Source organism: Pelophylax lessonae, assembly GCF_965119305.1.
Source record: "Pelophylax lessonae genome assembly, chromosome: 8".
Taxonomy (NCBI): Eukaryota; Metazoa; Chordata; class Amphibia; order Anura; family Ranidae; genus Pelophylax; species Pelophylax lessonae.
The window spans coordinates 89,568,100-89,587,381 of record NC_138775.1 but is presented as its reverse complement, the minus strand read 5'-3'; the positions used below and the strand labels follow the sequence as shown (position 1 = coordinate 89,587,381).

The window sequence follows — 19,282 nt, the reverse complement described above, 5'->3', positions numbered from 1 at the left end:
ACATAGAAGTGTGTGTGTATATATACCCCTATACAGAAGTTCAGATGTTTTGCCTGCCTCCAAAGACCCCAAAAAAATGCCCAAAAAAACGCCTGCGCCAAAAAAAAAAACGCCCAGGTGTGTTATTGCAGGCGTTTTTTTTGGGCATTTTTTGTGGGTCTTTGGAGGCAGGCAAAACATCTGAACTTGTGTATAGGGGTATATATACACACACACTTCTATGTATGTATACACATATATAGGTGTTATAGGAGCGGAGCCATATGGGTGTTAATTATTTCATTAGCACAAGTATAGTGTTCTGCTACTTTTACACCTATATATGTGTATGTGTATATATACATATAAGTGTGTGTGTATATATACCCCTACACAGAAGTTCTGATGTTATGCCTGCCTCCAATAACCCCCAAAAAATGCCCAAAAAAATGCTTGCTACAAAACCGGCAAGGTGTGAAAAGAGCGGAGCCATATCCCTGTTCTATAAGTGCACTAATACAAACAAACTTTTTTTTTTCTGGTTCTGGACATGCTACAGAGCTGAAACTTCACAGGTATACCCTTTAGACCCCCCAGACACTAAATCCAAAGAAATGTTTTTTTTTTTTAGTTTTTTTTTAACCACTTCCCGCCCGCCCTATAGGCAATTGACGGCGGGAATGTGGTTGTATTATCCTGACCGGACGTCATAGGGGGCGCCCAGAGCGGCGATCGGTGATGCGAGGTGTCAGCCTGACACCCTGCATCTCCGATCTCGGTAAAGAGACTACTGACATAGCTCTTTACCATGTGATCAGCCGTGTCCAATCACGGCTGGTCACATAGTAAATAGGAAGAGCCGTTGATCGGCTTTCCTTAGTATGTGCCTGACAGGCACGAGTAAAGGAGCGCCGATCGGCGGCTCCCCTGACAGGGGGGGGGGGGGTCGGCACTGGTAATCAGATCATTGATTACCAGTGCAGACCCTTGGCCGGGGGGTGCCACTAGAACCACCAGGGATGCCCACTATGACCCCAGGGATGCCCACTATGACCCCAGGGATGCCCACTATGGCCACCAGGGATGGCAATCAGGGCTCAGGGAGCCCCCCATTGCCCTCCCCATCAGTGCTGCCCACCAGTGCCCTCCCTATCAGTGCTGCCCACAAGTGCCCATCATTGCCATTTTTCAGTGTCGCCCACCAGTGCCCATTATTGCCCACCAGTGCTGCCTATCAGTGCCCATTAGTGCCCATCAGTGCCGCCCATCAGTGCCGATCAGTGCCACCCATCAGTGCCCACCAGTGCCGCCTATCAGTGCCCATTAGTGCCCGTCAGTGCCACCTATCAGTGCCCATCAATGCCACCTATCAGTGCCTAGCAGTGCCGCCTATCAGTGCCCACCAATGCTGCGTATCTGTGCTACCTATCAGTGCCACATATCAGTGCCTATCAGTGCCGCATATCAGTGCCGCCTATCAGTGCCGCCTATCGGTGCCACCCCATCAGTGCGACCCCATCAGTGCCTCCTCATCAGTGCCTGTCAGTGCAGTCTCATCAGTGCTCATCAGTGCAGGAAAAAACTTATTTATTTACAAACTTGTATAACATAAACAAAAAAAACTTTTTCAGTCTTTTTTTATTTGTTTAGCAAAAAGGAAAAAACCCAGAGGTGATCAAATACCACCAAAAGAAAGCTCTATTTGTGGGGGGAAAATGACATAAATTTGGTGTAGGTACAGTGTTGCATGACCGCGCAATTGTCATTCAAAATGCAACAGCGCTAAAAGGGGAAAATTGGCCTGGGCAGGAAGGGAGGAAAGTGCCCTGTATTGAAGTGGTTAATTTTTTCAATAATTGGCTCTCTATCAAAAATGACAATTTTTAAGAACTTTTTTTGTGTGATTAATAGTCCCTGGGGCATGATTCAGAACTCTAGGCACTTTTTAGGGGCATTTATTGGGTTTTAGGGCTTCAAAATGGTGTTTTTTGATTACCGAAGTTTGGGTCCCATTGATTTCAATGGGGTTCTGAAATCTGGGCCGAACTTTAGGGTAGTTCGGGTGTTCTGGTCGAACCGAACTTTTGAAAAGTTCGATCATCCCTAGTCTCCACCAGGTACGTGATACCAATTTTCAGCTTTCAGCGCTGTCCCACTTCGAACTATACTTTTACCTAGCACCTACCCTGTAGAGTGCTACATCTATAAATTAAAAAATACCAACAATTTTAGTTTCTGTTATGATATTTTGCAAATAAGTAATCTCTCTTCATAAGTTTTGGCCAAAATGTACTATGCTTCATTTCTTTGGTAAAAATAATCTAAACCAGTGTTTTAATTATTTAGTCTGTGTGAAAGTTATAGAGGACAGTACCAATACCCCTAAAATAACCCTTTTTTTGGAAAGTTGCCCCCCCCCCCCCCCCAAAGTTTTTTGAAGTTGTAATTTTTTTTAGAAAATTAAGAAATTAATTCTTTTTTTCTTACATACTGTCAGTGCAGTACAGTACAGTACATTGTATGAGCAATCATTTTTACTTTGTAAATGGCATCCATTAATGTCCATTGTGATTGGCTCTGTACAATGAGATCATCACAATAGTTCACAATGGCTATAAATGAAAGCCATTAGTTACAACTGACATTATTGGACACACAGTGGGTCAATGATCGTACTGCTGGGTGGCTTCTAGGGAATGCATGAGGCTTGCAAATATGAGGATGTCATCAGAGATGTATAGTAACTAAGTAGAACTACTTCACTAGTGTACTTAAGTATCGAAAAGGGGTATCTGTACTTTCCTAGAGTAGAATTTTTTACTCCTACTTCCACTTTTACTTCACTACATTTTTTCGATGATTTCAATACTTCTACTCCGATATTTTTTTTTTGCGCTGCATAGTTACTCGTTACAATTATAAAAATTACCACTGCCAGAACAGTAGATGGCAGGTTTCATGAAGCTCAAAACATGTGTATTATCAGCGCATACGAAAATAAATGCTACTGTATGTATAAATAAAAGCTGCATTTGAAATAATAAAAAAACAATATGATGTTCAAACTTTTGACTTCTTTCTCTTTCTTTAATAACTACATAACACAGTACTTGTACTTTACTTTCTGTACTTGAGTAGCAAAATTTTTTAAAAAAACTACTTGCAATACTTAAGTAAAAAAATGTTGAATACTTCTACTCAAGTCACTTTTTGATCGAGCACTTGTACTTTTACTCAAGTATGGGTTTTGAGTACTTTATACAACTCTGGACGTCATATAACATTCCCCCAGGATAGCAGTGCTCCCACTTGTCAATACAAAAATTACTTAAAGATAAACTCTGGTCAACAACTATTTTTGGACATGCACTGTAAAAATAAATTACTAGTAGTGGATTGTGTGCCATTTGTGTATGTTACTAATTTTTGAATAACTTTTATTTTTGTTTAGCCGTTACATTACAGTAAAACCCAAACATTTAACGCTGAGACTCACACTTCAACCTGGAGTACATAGCCATTCGCTCGGCACGTCGTCCATTTAGAAAACATCTTGCATTCTTTTCACAGAATGCAAGGTATTTTGTGATTAGAGAAGGTGCGAGTGAACATCACAATCTCTCCTTCTCCAATCACAGAACACCTTTTATTCTGTGAAAATTATGCATATATAGTTTTGTTTGTAAAGTTTGCAGGTCTGTTAATAGTTAGGTCCAAAAAATTTGACCTGTCCTCTTTTATTTCACCTGTAAAAAACATGCCAATATTGGTATTATTCAATGTGTTTACAAATAAATATTTATTTAGAACCTTCCCATAAAATAAACATGTCATCAATAAAACAAACCCACAATCATATGTAGGCCAAATATTGCGGCATATCTTCATCATATACAAACTTCTCTTCCCAACAACCGAGAAACAAGTTTACAAAGATGTGCACCTCAAGTCTCCTTAGCTGTCCTCTCTTTTGAAAACTATCTCATCACAGAAATGGTAATTATGCTTTGAGGACAAATTTTAACCAAACCAGTACAAACTCAGAGTATTTATAAAAATGAATACCCCTTCTGATTAGGAAAAAAGAACTAGCTTCTAAGAGCTGGTTCACACTACCACTACCAGAAAGTCGCCCCGTGACTTGAAGAGACTTGTTTAGAGACTTGTTTAGAGACTTGGAAGAGACTTGGAAGAGACTTGTGCACTACTTTGAAGAGACAGGCAACTTTGTCTGTGGGGAATGCCTGGCTAATCTCTTTCTTCTTCCTGGAAAGTCTGATAACAAGTCGTGTCAATTAAGATAAGGAGGCAACTCTCATTGAAGTATATGGGACAGTCGGATCACAGGTCGCTTCAAAGTAGTACAGGACCCTTTTCTGAAGTCGGAGCAACTTCAGTAGTGCCAATTAAGACGGCACTGATTGATTAACATTGCTTTTGTTATGTCAAGCTACCTGGGGCAACACAAGTTGCCTCACAAGTCGCGCTAGTGTGAATGGGCTCTAAATCTAATTGATATTCTCTGTTGATAAATAAAGCTTCAACAGCTAAAATTGCCAGAAGGGTATTTTCTGAACGAATCTTTGGAGTCTTCAATATAGGATGGAAGTGCTTTAACAAATGGTCCTAAAATGGTATCCACAATTGTATCTACTTATAATTTCACATACATTCTGGTTTCCAGACACTTTTGGTTAGCCTGTAAGAATTTCTCTATTTTTTTGTGGTTTAAGTAGGGCATAAAACGTAGTAATAATTTGACTACGATTTGAAAGAAACGTACTCTCATCCCTTGATAATAAATTGCATTTTAAAGCCTTTGCAAGGATTTCTCTATTTTTCGATCTTTCTTCTTACATATATGCTCATGCTTTCTTTTGTATTAACTGGATATTATTTCCTCATCAACAATCCTTAGCTTTCCATTTTCCTATTACTTTCCATTTTCCTCTTTCTATATTAGGAAACCCCCGGCTCAACTAAAATACAGATACAGCTCTTTTCCCACAGATACACTATGATACCAAAAAAATTGAGATGCCTGCCTTTACATGCAAATGAACTTTAATGGCATCCCGCCTTAGTCCATAAGGGTCAATATTAAGTTGGCCCACTCTTTGCAGCTAAAACAACCTCAACTCATTTGAGAAGGCTGTCCACAAGGTTTAGGAGTGTGTCTGTGGGAATGTTTGACCATTCTTCCAGAAGCACCTTTGTGAGGTCAGGCACTGATGTGGACGAGAAGACCTGACTTGCAGTCTCCGCTCTAATTCATCCCAAAGGTGTTCTATTGGGTTAAGCTCAGGACTGCAAGCCAGTCAAGTTCCTCAACCCCAAACTTACCCATCCATGTCTTTATGAACCTTGTTTGTGCACTGGTGCGCAGTCATGTTAGAACTGGAAGGGGCCATTCCCAAACTGTTCCCACAAAGTTGGGAGCATGAAATTGTCCAAAATGTCTTGGTATGATGAGGCCTTAAAAGTTCTCTTCACTGGAACTAAGGGGCCAAGCCCAACCTCTGAAAAACAACTACATGCCATAATCCCCCCTCCACTAAATGATTTGAATCAGTGCATAAAGCAAGGTCCATAAAGACATTAATGAGCGAGTTTGGGGTGGAGAAACATGACTGGCCTGCACAAAGTCCTGACCTCAACCTAATAGAACACCTATGGGATTAATTAGAAAGGTGACTGTGAGCCATGCCTTCTTGTCCACATCAGTGCCTGACCTCACAAATGCACTTCTGGAAGAATGGTTAAACATTCCCATTGACACACTCCTAAACCTTGTGAACAGCTTTCCCAGAAGAGTTGAAGCTGTTAAAGGCTGGAAAAGGTGGGCCAACTCAACATCGATAGTCACAAAACAGAGCAGCACTCTCCTTCCATAAAGTGCATTCTAATTATAGTGCAAAAACAAATATCTGAAAAGTGTAAAAATCATCTAGTCCTAAAATCATAATATATAATAAATTAGTCCATCTTTTCTTTTGAATATATATAAAGTGCATCAATAAATGATTCAATGTCCTAGGGAAAAAAAGTTTGCAGTCCCATACATCAGAAACTCTTCAGTAATTAGTATAAAAAGAAAATAATCAGCGCAAACCAAATAAATGAATATGCAATAAAGTGTACCAGGCAGCAAGCAATCAGTGCCAAACACAAAACACCTGTGAAATGAATGTATATATATATATTGCTGCGCCAAGTAAGCATAAAAAGTGGGGATAAAAATAAAATCAATCAGTGATTGTATACATATAAATCCAGTGCAAACAAAGGTTCAGTGTAAAAAGTCCAAATCAAGTGTTATATCAATAGCAATAAAGTCCCAAAATCATACAGTGCTCAACCGTGATAAATCTCTTCATCCAGTAATACAAGTGATAAAGGGTGCTTGCATGCTCCACTCAAAAACGTGCTCCCTGTGACTGGTGACACACTAGCAGCTCACCTCAAGGCTAGGCTCTATTACAGAGCCACAACACGCATGTATGTGATATAATCCAGTAGCCTGGTCCTCTTACAGCGATCTCCTATTCATTTCTCCAGTTACATCAGCCACGATATAAAGAATAGTAAAGAGGAGATCTAGTGCTCTCTGCTTGAAAGGGGTTTATTTATATAATAAATCGTCAGCGAAGTTAATTACGTAACGCGTACGGGGGGAGGAGCCTATGCGTCATCACGCCGAAACCCGGAAGGACACAGGCAAAGACCACTGTTTGATGTACTGTTAGTATGCACTGCTAAGAGTGCCGAGAAATGTAAGTGCACCTCCTATTTATTATATAAATAAACCCCTTTCAAGCAGAGAGCACTAGATCTCCTCTTTACTATTCTTTATATCGTGGCTGATGTAACTGGAGAAATGAATAGGAGATCGCTGTAAGAGGACCAGGCTACTGGATTATATCACATACATGCGTGTTGTGGCTCTGTAATAGAGCCTAGCCTTGAGGTGAGCTGCTAGTGTGTCACCAGTCACAGGGAGCACGTTTTTGAGTGGAGCATGCAAGCACCCTTTATCACTTGTATTACTGGATGAAGAGATTTATCACGGTTGAGCACTGTATGATTTTGGGACTTTATTGCTATTGATATAACACTTGATTTGGACTTTTTACACTGAACCTTTGTTTGCACTGGATTTATATGTTCATTCATATGTATACAATCACTGATTGATTTTATTTTTATCCTTACTTTTTATGCTTACTTGGCACAGCAATATATATATACATTCATACTCTTCAGTAATTGCCTCTGATCACCAGAGTGCCCTTCACCCCACCTATAGATGTCTTCTCACCTGCTTGAATGGACTTTATTGTCGTTTCCCAAGAAAATTAAAAATATATGATTGCACAATATCATTTTAAAAGGTTTATTCAACACAATAAATATCAAAAGATGGCACATCCAAAATTCTTTAATTTTCTTGGGAAACGGCAATAATATCTTGATTGAGGGGATAGGTTTACTACCTATTCATAAGTGAACCCAGGGAGACCATCCATCTACTACACTCCTAAGGAGCCTGTTACATAAATAAAGCAAGCTGGGTCCTGAAGGCCCTTTGAGTTCTGGTGAGTTACCCTCAAATTGTTGGGTGAAGGAACATTTCAAGCACAAGCACTTTTCCTAAATAAGAAGACCTACTCAGCAGTAGGGATGATCGAACGGTTCGGGTCCACCATCGGTTCGGCCCGAACATTGGGTGTTCGAGGTTCGGCCGAATTTAGAACTTTTTGCCCAAAAAGTTCGGAATTCGGCAACCAGAACCGCCCAAAATGCAATGCTTCAGGAAATGGGCTTTAAAAGCCCGTGATTGGACCAGAACCATTAGCAAAAGCCAATTGAGGGGGCAGAAGAATGCTAGGAATGTGATTGGAGTGACTAGGGGGTCCCTAGACCAATCATTAGTGAATACGCCCCCCAGTATATAAGATCGCCCCCGCCATATTCCCAGCATTGTTATAATGGACATGGAAGAGAGTGGAAGCAGTTCTGTTAATTTTACTTTAAAAGTGTCATTTAGCTATTTTTAGTGTGAGGAAAGGGATATCTAGTGTAGTTAGAGTGCTCCTTTACACTTAAGTTAGCTTCAAAAATTTAGTTTCTGTAGGGAAAGTGTTAAGTGTCAGGGGACCGTAGTGTAGTGTAGGGTTAACTGACAGTGACTGCTATGGCAGGGTGACAAAACCCTTCCATAGCAGGGTGACCGCTATAGAGAAATGATCATTTCTCTGCTTCGGAACAGGAATGTGGCTTCTCACCAGCAAGCATTTTTTAATGCTGCAGGGGCTGCCACTGCCAGTGCTTTTTTGAGGACATGTTTGATGTCAGACATGACATCTGAATATGTGTATAGGGGGTATATATAGACATATATGTCTGAATATATACCCCTAGACATATATAGGTGTGATAGTAGCAGAAATAAATGCTTGCGCTAATGAAATCATTTACAGTAATATATTTCTGCTACTATCACACCTATATATGTCTAGGGGTATATATTCAGACATATATGCCTATATATACCCCCTATACACATGTTCAGATGTTTTGCCTGCCTCAAAAGAACCCCAAAAAATGCCAAAAAAACGCTAGTGTCAAAAAAAAAAATGCCCAGGTGTGTTTTTGCTGGCATTTTTTGGGGGGTTTTGGAGGCAGGCAAAACATCAGAACTTGTGCACAGTACCACTATACACAAGTTCAGATGTTTTTCCTGACTGCAAAGAACCCAAAAAAATGCCTGCTATTAAACCGGCAAGGTGTTACAGCAGAGAAGCCATATTCCTGTGCTTAAAGTTTTCTAATACAAACGATCTTTTTTTTTATGGTTCTGGACATGCTACAGAGCTGAAACTTCACAGGTACACCTTTTAGACCCCCCAGACACAAAATCACACAAAAAAAGTTCTTAAAAATTGTCATTTTTGATAAAAAAGCCAATTATTGAAAAATTAAAAAAAAAAAAAAAAAAAAAAAAAAGAGATTTTTTGATTTTTACTTTGGATTTAGTATCTGGGGGGTCTAAAAAGTGTACATGTGAAGTTTCAGCTCTGTAGCATGTCCAGAACCCCCCAAAAATTAGCATTTTCTTATAATTTTTATTAGAACAGGAATACGGCTTCTCTACGGCGCTTTTTCTTGCATTTATCGGGCATTTTTGGAGGCAGGCATGACTTTTTTTGGATTTAGTGTCTGGGGGGTCTAAAAAGTGTACCTGTGAAGTTTCAGCTCTGTAGCATGTCCAGAACCAGAAAAAAAGATCATATAGGTGTTAAAGTTAAAGGAGGCTCCCGAACCACATCCCTGTTCTACTGAAAAATTATCTTTTTTTTTTTCATGGTTCTGGACATGCTACAGAGCTGAAACTTCACATGCACACCTTTTAGACCCCCCAGATACTAAATCCAAAGTAAAAATCAAAAAAATCTCTTTTTTTTTTTTTTTAATTTTTCAATAATTGGCTTTTTTATCAAAAATGACAATTTTTAAGAACTTTTTTTTGTGTGATTAATAGTCCCTGGGGCATGACCCAGAACCCTAGGCACTTTTTAGGGGCATTTATTGGGTTTTAGGGCTTAAAAATGGTGTTTTTTGATTACAGAAGTTCGGGTCCCATTGATTTCAATGGGGTTCTGAAATCCGAACCGAACTTTCGTGAAGTTCGGGTGTTCTGGTCGAACCGAACTTTTCAAAAGTTCGATCATCCCTACTCAGCAGTACCTTATGTCACTTGTTTGTGGTGGAATTTCTGCACAATCAAATATTGTTGCACATTATGAATTTATGAACTGAATGTACTGTATATTTATATGTAGTTTTTTTTAATTGTATGAGATTTTTTGCACTTTATGAACTATTGGAATTTAGTATTTATATTATCAATTTAACACTCTATTTATCAACACTATTTAGCACCAAGCACTTTTTGATTTGGCGCCTCATATTATCACTTCATAGATGATTTTTACACTGTTTCAAGAAATGTATTTGTGCACTATAATTTTAATAGACTTTATTGAAGGAGAGCACTGCACTTTTTGTGACTATATATATTTATTGCATTTTGTAGAGGTGGTTGGATGCATAGTGGTGCTAGCTGCTTCCTATAGTATATAGAGTTGAGTAATAAGTGGCTAATACACAGGGACAGCGAGGAAAGTTTTTTCACATCTATCAACTCAATATTAAACACCCTACAGACTAATACTGGGATGCCATTGAAGTTTATGTGCGTGTAAAGGAAGGCGTCTCAATACTTTTTGTAATATAGTGTATATCCACATTTTTTTGTTCAGTGTTTTTCAGTGCTCAAGTGCACAGTTGTGTGTATCACACAATAGGTATAAATTTGGCCACTGACCTTTTAGGACACCACACATACATACCCTATATTGTGTCTGGCAATTTGGGCACCATCTAGAGATGTAATTCCACATGTTAATGTCATACCTTGTTCCACCTTCCTATACAGTATATTACAAAATGGGAACTATCACAAGAAATACAAAATTATTAAAGGAGAAGTAGGGCCAAATCTTTTTGGGCTGTACTTCTCCTATGGATCACAGGACTGCAGTTCGTTCTGCACTCCTGTGACCCCTTTTCAGCCAACAGCCAGCTAAATCTAGTCCAGGCTCTAAAAAGATCTTGACCATATGGTTCGGGATCCACCCAGATCCTTGGACCGGCAGCTGGCTCAGCCTATCAGCAATCCGCTGAGAGCCGGAGACAGTTGCTCCTGCCCCCTCCACAGCCCAGTGCTCCAGTGAACATTGGAGTTGCCGAGCAGAGAGACGGTAGATGACAGTCATCTGCTCTCTGCAGGCTGAAGACCGAGAACTGAGCAATCAGTGGTGTTTGATAACTCAATTCTTGGTCTGGAGCCGATGGGGGACAGATGCAGCATTGGAGTGATGCTGCATCCACCAAGGCAAATAACAATTTTTTTTACGCCGAACTTCTCTTTTTAACCTTAGCTGTGTTGTTCCAGTGCTGTCCACCAGATGGCTTCCTACTACTCCTAAAATTCTCCATTCTCTTCTCAATTTTCCCATTGTCAAGCTTCTACAATTACAATAATGATAAATACTGGAACCTCAAATCAAAAGCTTTTTTTTAACCTTAATACACCTTTACTTTATTTACTTTATACATAGTTGTTACTTGTTTATTCTTTTTACTATTTCTTTTTGCTGCCTTGCCTTTAATGTGGGGTACACATGAGAAAATCGGGTGAACAATTGTCCGGTTTTCCTCATTACTTCACAGCAAGTCAGAACCAAGGAAAGAAACAATATATGATAATTCACCTATGACAAAATTCACCTGTGACTTTTTTCTTGTTGTTTATTGTTTCTGATCATGTGCAGTCTTTCGTTTCTGATTTTTTTTTTTCGTACAAAACCGTGAAAAAACTGCACACATTAAATGAACATCGTTTGTTCTGTACCCGTACAAGAAAATCTGTCCTTTCGGAAATTTTTGTTCAGAAAGTCAGAATCGGCTGTTGAAAGTTGTGTACACACTATCAGATAATCGTACAATCATTCCTCGGACGAAAATGTTTACCCGATTTTTCTTATAGTATGTACGAGCCCTAAGCGTGCTATTGTGCAAAAATCTTATCCTCATTTAAGGTCTATAGCAATTTTATTTTGCTATTATTTTGTTTATACGTACTATATATATATATATACATATATATATATATATATATATATATATATATATACATATATATATATATATATACATATATATATACATATATATATATATATATACATATATATATATATATATATATATATATATATATATATATATATATATATATATATATATATACACAGTAAAACCTTGTATTGAGAGTAACTTGGTTTGAGAGCGCTTTGCATGACAAACATTGTCCGTCCTCCGCACCGCCATCGACGTCATCCCTTCCACACTGAGCTCCACGAGCGCTTTCAGATTTCTCCATTGCAGGGTAGTTTTCCCGGTCACGACTGCAGACTGACAGTGTTGAGAGCCGACGGTGTGGAGGACGGTCTATGTGGATAGTTTTACCCTGGATGCCTGCATACTTAGATGTGCCTGTTTTAATCATCAACCATGTGAGTTGCTAAACATTGAACCTTCATTAAATATAACCATATTGCTACACTTAGAGGCACCTCTCTTCTCTTTTATACTCTGTAGCTCCTGCTGGATTTTGCTTCTAATCCCCTTGTGGAGGCTGCCATTAGTGGATGGACATTTTATGGTTACACAACCTATCACATAGCTATAATCTTTTTTTATGGACTATAAACTGAAGGATTTATGAATAAATGGTTGTGAAACGAATCATCTGAGTTTCCTTTTTTTCTTATGGAGAAATTTGCTTTGATTTAAGAGTGCTTTGGATTACAAGCATGTTTCCAAAACGAATTATGCTCGCTATCCAAGGTTTTACTGTATACTGTATATTGTGACAGAAAGTCAGGTCAATCTGTGGGTGTTGTCACAGAGGGGAAATACATTTCTGCCTTGTTTAGACAATTCACCAATTACTATCAGGTGTCGGCTGCGGAGGTAGTCAGAAAGGTTTAGGACGTTGGAAATCTTCAGCTATTCAGAATGAGGCAATTAAGGCCTCTATAAGTTATCTAGAGGATGACTACTGATTGCTGTATCCTGAGGCATTTTGCGTTAAGGAGAGCAGTGAGCTGAGAAAGACTTCTGAAGGTGAGGTGGTGTTGACTTTTTCTGTGTGAAAAGAAAAACAAATAGACTATTGGTCTTCTGCTGTATGACCAGCAGTGTCTCCCCAGCAGTAGGTTGTGACAGACTCCATAGGTAGGTTCCTGTGTTGTGAAGGTAGACGCCCCAAGTGGCCAGGGTTTATTGTATGTTTTGTTTGATTTATGCTGTTTGGATGCTTGCACTTGTTTCCAGAAAATTGGAAGAATAAACCATAGACCAGGCACGTCCAACCTGCGGCCCGAGGGGCTCATGTGGCCCGGAACCTCAGGCAATGCGGCCCACTGCCCCCTGACAATTTTTGCTGGGGAGGAAGGAAGTCAGGTTGGGGACACGGCCACAGCAGCTTCCAACTAACGGTAGGTAGAGGCTGCCTCAGAGGGGAGGGGGGGGAGCATGTGCAGTGTTTCTGACTCCTAGCACCATGACCACTTGAAATCACTGAGGTGGTCATGGTGGTTAGAGTGTTCCTTTATTATCATTTAGAAGAAGTAAACCTCTGTATACTGATTCAATTTCATTTGATCATCCTCTAGTTGTGTTAAATTAGTGCGGGGGCCGCGGTGGCGTTGGAAGGGCGCGGCGGCATTACTTATATACCTTAACTATAGTATATATTTTCCATGCGGCCCAAGAAAATTTCTCTACGCTCAATGTGGCCCAGAGAAGCCAAAAGGTTGGACACCCATGCCATAGACCGTTGTTTTCAACCACTCATCGGCTGTCACTCTGTGTAGCGAACCCACCCAGGGGGTCACCCACACCCGCTACCGAGCCAACCCCTTACAATATATATATATATATATATATATATATATATTATTCCTCCGTATCTTTATGTACTGTGTATCCATAATTACATTTTTTGGGTTTATATTATTATTATCCAGGAATTAACTATAGAAGTGGGAATTATGTGATGCCTTTATTAGGGGTATTAGAAATTTTAGAGTCCAACGTAAGCATGCAATTTGTTTCAGTGCACAACAGTTTCATGTACAAATTTGCTTTTCTGGGTCCCAATTTTTCCAAACCTGTAGACCCCAATAGTACTGTAGGCATATTGTTCTTACCTTGTGCAAAATATTGTGAGCAAGCCTGTGGACAGAGATGTATAGTAACGAAGTAGAACTACTTAAGTACTGTACTTAAGTACCGAAATGCGGTATCTGTACTTTCCTAGAGTAGAATTTTTTCCTCCTACTTCTACTTTTACTTCACTACATTTTTTCGATGATTTCGATACTTCTACTCAAGTATTTTTTTTTTGTGCTGCATAGTTACTCGTTACTTTTAAAAAAATTACCACTGCCAGAACAGTAGATGGCAGGTTGCATAAAGCTCAAAAAAATGTGTATAATGTCATTTGTAAATCAGCGCATACGAAAATAAAGGCTGTGTATAATAAAAGCTGCTATACCAAATCTTTCCAATAAAAAGAAAATATGAAACAAACAAATAAATGGTGCTACAGCGCTTAAAGTGCATCAAGAAACTACTAACAAACACAGGTTAATCATTTGAATAAATCATTTGAAATAATAAAAACAATATGATGTTCAAACTTTTGACTTATTTCTTTAATAACTACATAACACAGTACTTGTACTTCTACTTTCAGTACTTGAGTAGGAATTTTTTTTCAAAACTACTGGTACTTTTTACTTTTAGTACTTAAGTAGCAAATTTTTTGAAAAAACTACTTGCAATACTTAAGTAAAAAAAATGTTGAATACTTTAGTACTTCTACTTAAGTAACTTTTTCTGCGAGCACTTCCACTTCTACTCAAGTAATTTTTTTGATCGAGCACTTGTACTTTTACTCAAGTAGAAATTTCGAGTACTTTATACAAGTCTGCCTGTGGATACAGGCAGAAACTTAGCTATACCAGTTATGAATAAATATCTGACTATAAGCCTCACATTACTACAGAATATGATAAATGATCAAAAACACGGGATGAACCTACAGCAAAATATATATATAGGAAAATGTTGCAATGACAAATAAAGAAAACATACTGTACAATTGAAAATACAGTTTTATTTTTAGGGCTCTTTACTCACTGTAATATTCCAGGTGCACGTTGAAAATGGTGGGAAATAACTGGGATAGTAAGGTGTCTTCAGGTGGCCTTGGACATGGAAGCCCTCATTAAGTATTATATTTTCTTCACAGGCTGCAAATAAATAACTGTCTGAATTTCCCATGACAAAAATGTATAATACGTTCTCAAAAGTAATGTAAAAACACAGGAATTAACACTCTGCATAGCTAGGTAATTAAATTAGAATAATGAAGTTAAGGTCATTTTCAAATTTTGGATCCAATTGCCTAAAGGTTAATTTCATATTTTATCTTTCAATAATTCTTCATATTTATTCTTCAATAATTCCTCAATAAGCACCCCATTTGTGTTTTGATTGTGTAAGTACCTGGATGACAGTTGAGCTCTAAAGACATCTTAAATGTGGGTGTTTATTAATCAGGGTCCTTCAATGAATGGCGTTTTATATTCATTTACTGGGAACACATTTATTTACGTCTCACACTCCAAAAAAAAAAAAAAATAAAAAATAAAATCAGTTTTACCAAAAAGTTCAAAAACTGCATTTGTTCCCCAATAAGGTCTATGGAGAATGAACTCTGAAAATAAAGGCTTATAGGAAAGGGTTTGTCAGACAAAGGGGGTGGAGAGCTGGGCACTTCCTGGGAGAACATGTACCAAAATACCAAAAACCTTTTTTTTTTAAATATGGCAGGTTGTGAGGGGCAACACTGTCAAAGGGGGGTTATATGGTGACATTAATTCCTCCAAATAAAATGCTTGAGGAAGAACTAAACTTGCCTGTGAAGGGGTATACTTGTACCATGTACAAATGAAAAAGTGAAATTTACAAAGAAAAAAAGCAATTTAAATTGACAGTAAATGACAGTTTCCAGCATCTTTGTTCGGTTCATAAACAAGTAGTTTCAGGTTTCCTTTAACATTTATATCAGACCTTTATCCAGTATATATTGGAAAAAAAAAGACCTGCAAAATGCATGCCAGATTTTACAGGGATACCCTGTGCAGAAAACAAAAAATACAGCATGGGGTTCCCCCAATAATCCATACCAAATACCTATATGAGCAAGCAGCCTGGCTGGCCAGGAAAGAGGGAAAGGGTAGTGAGCATGCACTCCCTTTTCCTCCTGAACCATACCAGGTCACATGCCCTCAGCATGGGGAGAGGCTCCCTGGCAAAGCAGCTTGTGCCCATATTGATGCAGACAGGGGCATCCTCCCCACATGCCTAGTGAATGTGGGGGTTTGTAGGGGGAGAAGTGGCTTATGGGAATTTGGAAGCCTCCTTCTGGCTGGTCCAGCTGTATGCACACTCAGTATAAGGAGACCAGCAGCAGAACAGAACACACTCAGTAGGAAGGGCCCACAAGGCCATTGCACACTTCTAGGTCCATGTGAAGCCCAAATGGTCGACCCGGAGCTGCACAGTGGCACTAAAAAAACATGGGAGCGGCTGGGCAGCTCCAGTTCCAATAGACTATCAGATATACACTGGCGGGTTTTGAGCATAGAGGGAATTCCTGCAGAGATAAAGGTAGACCTCCCCCTTCAGCCACTTACCCCATAACTGGAAGTAGAAGACTCCCAGGCTGCCATCTTTGCTCCGCCTCCTTCCCAATTTTAGCTGCTCAATCAACCAGACCAGCTAGCTACATGTGAGTGGATAGGTGGGAGGGTTCAGCCACCTCCCTGCCCCACCCACCACCTGCTCAGGGACATACTGCACAGCTGAGAGTTCCCGCTGGCTGAAAGTGCTAGGGTGCTGTGTACGGGGCACTAGAGGAACACTACAGCCAAGGTATAAAGTAAAGGGCAGACCTTGGAGATGCAGTGATAGAGATGGTCGCAGAGATGGGGCTGAACCCAAGCATCCCCCTTGATTGAGGTGTGCCCAGACACGCCAGGCATACCCCCTGTGCACTCCTATGCTCCCTTCCCTGCCTTGGACACATTTTACACGGAAACCGGATGCATTATTACATATAATAAATAAACTACTGCCGCTTGGGAGGCTGCCTTGCTTTCGCAGAAGCACAATGCAGAAAAAAGAAAGGTCCACTTGATCACATCCAGGTACTGAGGGATTTATTGATTTTATTCTATTTAAAATTTCTGAACTTTGCCTGTTAAAGAAACGCTTTGATACCTGGATGTGATCATGGTAACCTTTCTTATTTTTGCTTTGTGATGAACCTTTTCATTAGCCTTAGTAAAATATTGTTCAGCCTATTTTAAATATATTTAGTTAAACTATTCAAATGACAATTCTTCTAATATTTGGTACATTATACTGATTTAAAGTGGTTCTAAAGCCTTAAGATTTTTTCACCTTAATGTATTCTTTGCAATAAGGTGAAAAACCTGTGCTGCAAAACTCCCCCCAGTCCCCCCTTATACTTACCTGAGCCTGATCTGATCCAGCAATGTGCACAAAAGCAGCGGCTCTCGCCGTTGTCTCCCTCTGCCTTAGGCAGATTGATAGCATTGGGAGCCATTGACTCCCGCTGCTGTCAATCAAATGTTGTGCCAAGTGAGCAGGAGGCGGGCTGAGTCATCTGCTCTGTATCAATAGACGCAGGGTGGCTCGAGAGCGAGCACACACAGGTGCCCCAATGAAAAACAAAATTACATGGGGGCACCAGTGGAGGACCCCAGAAGAAGAGGATTGGGTGAGTATGACATGTTTGTTATCTCAATTAAAAAAAAAACAACTAATATTTTGGAAAAAAAAAAAAAAAACAACTAAGCTTTAATGTCACTTTAAGCTCTTTCTCTTTATTTCTGCCCTCTGCCATTTAATAGTTTTAATCCTTGAGATTTTGTTAAAAACTCTGTCTAGTTTCCTGGCTCAAGTCTACTATTTTTACTCATCTGTTTGCTCTTCTTACTTTTTCTAGGCACAGACTGTGCTGTGAGTATGAATGGGTCATAGTAGCTGTATGTTCCCTGCTTCCAGAAAACCAGCATTGAACTCCCAGAAGACAGCACTTCAGACACTGGCTCCTGCCCACTGCAGCCATAATACCTGAAAGAGAAAAGCAGACATACATTCTCAGAGGGCAAACATCATTTGTTTTTTGTTATGTTTTTTTGTTTTTTTTTACTGCCTGCAGAGACACTGCAAGCACTTTACTGCAATAGTTACAGACGGTGATTTCTGCCTATCTAACATTGTGCTGGCTTTTAGTCCTGACAAACACTAATTCTACAAGCATAGCACCAGCTGTTATCTGGGCTCTGCACTGACATTGCTAACAGGTCCTCTTTTACAGAAATGCCACATATTTTAAGCACTTTTCTACAAGGACAATTTTTACATTTTTAGCACATATTAACCACTTAAGCCCCGGAGGATTTGGCTGCTAAAGGACCAGGGGTTTTTTTGCGATTTTTTACTGCGTGACTTTAACGGACAATTGCGCGGTCGTGCGACGCTGTACCTAAACGAATTTGACGTCCTTTTTTTCCCACAAACAGAGCTTTCTTTTGGTGGTATTTGATCACCTGTGCGATTTTTTGATCACGCGCTATAAACAAAAAAAGAGCGTAAATTTTGCAAAAATAACAATATTTTTCACATTTTTTTATATGAAATTCCCCAAAAAAAAAAGTAAAAATCAAAATTTTTTAACATTTTTCGGCCAATTTGTTTTATGCTACCTATGTTTGGTAAAAAAAATCGCAAAAAGCGTATTTTGATTGGTTTGCGCAAAAGTTATCGCGTTTACTAACAAAGAGAAAGATTTTTGTCATTTTTGGTGTTTTTTTTTTTAACGCGTAATGGCGGCGATCTGCGATTTTTTTTTCGGTACTGCGACATTGCGGTGGACAGATCGGACCCTTGACTGACATTTTTGACACTTTTGGGGTTACCAGTGACATTACTGCAGTAATCAGTGCTATACATATGCACTGTTACTGCAAAAATGACACTGGCAGGGAAGGGGTTAACTTTATTGGGAAGGGAGGGGTTAAGTGTGTCCTAGGGGCGTGCTTTCTACTGTGTAGGGACATTGCTATTGGTGTAAAAGCAAAGATCAACCGTTCTACATAGTAGAACGGTCAGATCTTTACTTTTACACAGGGAGAACTGACAGGCAGCTTGTTTACACAAGCTGCTCTGTCTTTCTCCCTTCACAGGAGCGATCGTAGTGTGGCCGGCGGACATCGAGTCCGCCGGTCACACGCACTGACTTGCCTGTGAACGAGCCGCGGCGGGCGCGCGCCTCGGCGGGCGCGCGCCCGCTCGCTATAGGCTCGCAAGTCAGTGACAGGCGAGTGACGTACCGATACGTCACTCTGCCTGGCCGGGGCTGACCGCCGCAGTATATAGTCGTGCGGCGGTCGGCAACCGGTTAAAACCTGTAAAAAAAAAAAAAAAATACTTTAACCCCCAAACAATGTTAACATTTCTGAAAACACCAGACCTGTAGAGTAAAGTAATGGCAGTTGCATTTTTTATGTCA

The 19,282-nt window shown here is 39.7% G+C and overlaps 1 protein-coding gene across 1 annotated transcript in view; it reads right to left on the bottom strand.

Moving 5' to 3' along the window:
* TMPRSS6 (transmembrane serine protease 6) overlaps positions 1-19,282 on the bottom strand; it is a 320,000-nt gene that overhangs the window by 157,342 nt on the left and 143,376 nt on the right. Inside the window, exons 8-9 of the mRNA XM_082265211.1 lie at positions 17,705-17,841; positions 14,815-14,927 (exon numbers count right to left, since the gene is read on the bottom strand). Coding sequence (XP_082121337.1) covers positions 14,815-14,927; positions 17,705-17,841 — 250 coding nt within the window. The remainder of the gene's footprint in view (positions 1-14,814; positions 14,928-17,704; positions 17,842-19,282) is intronic.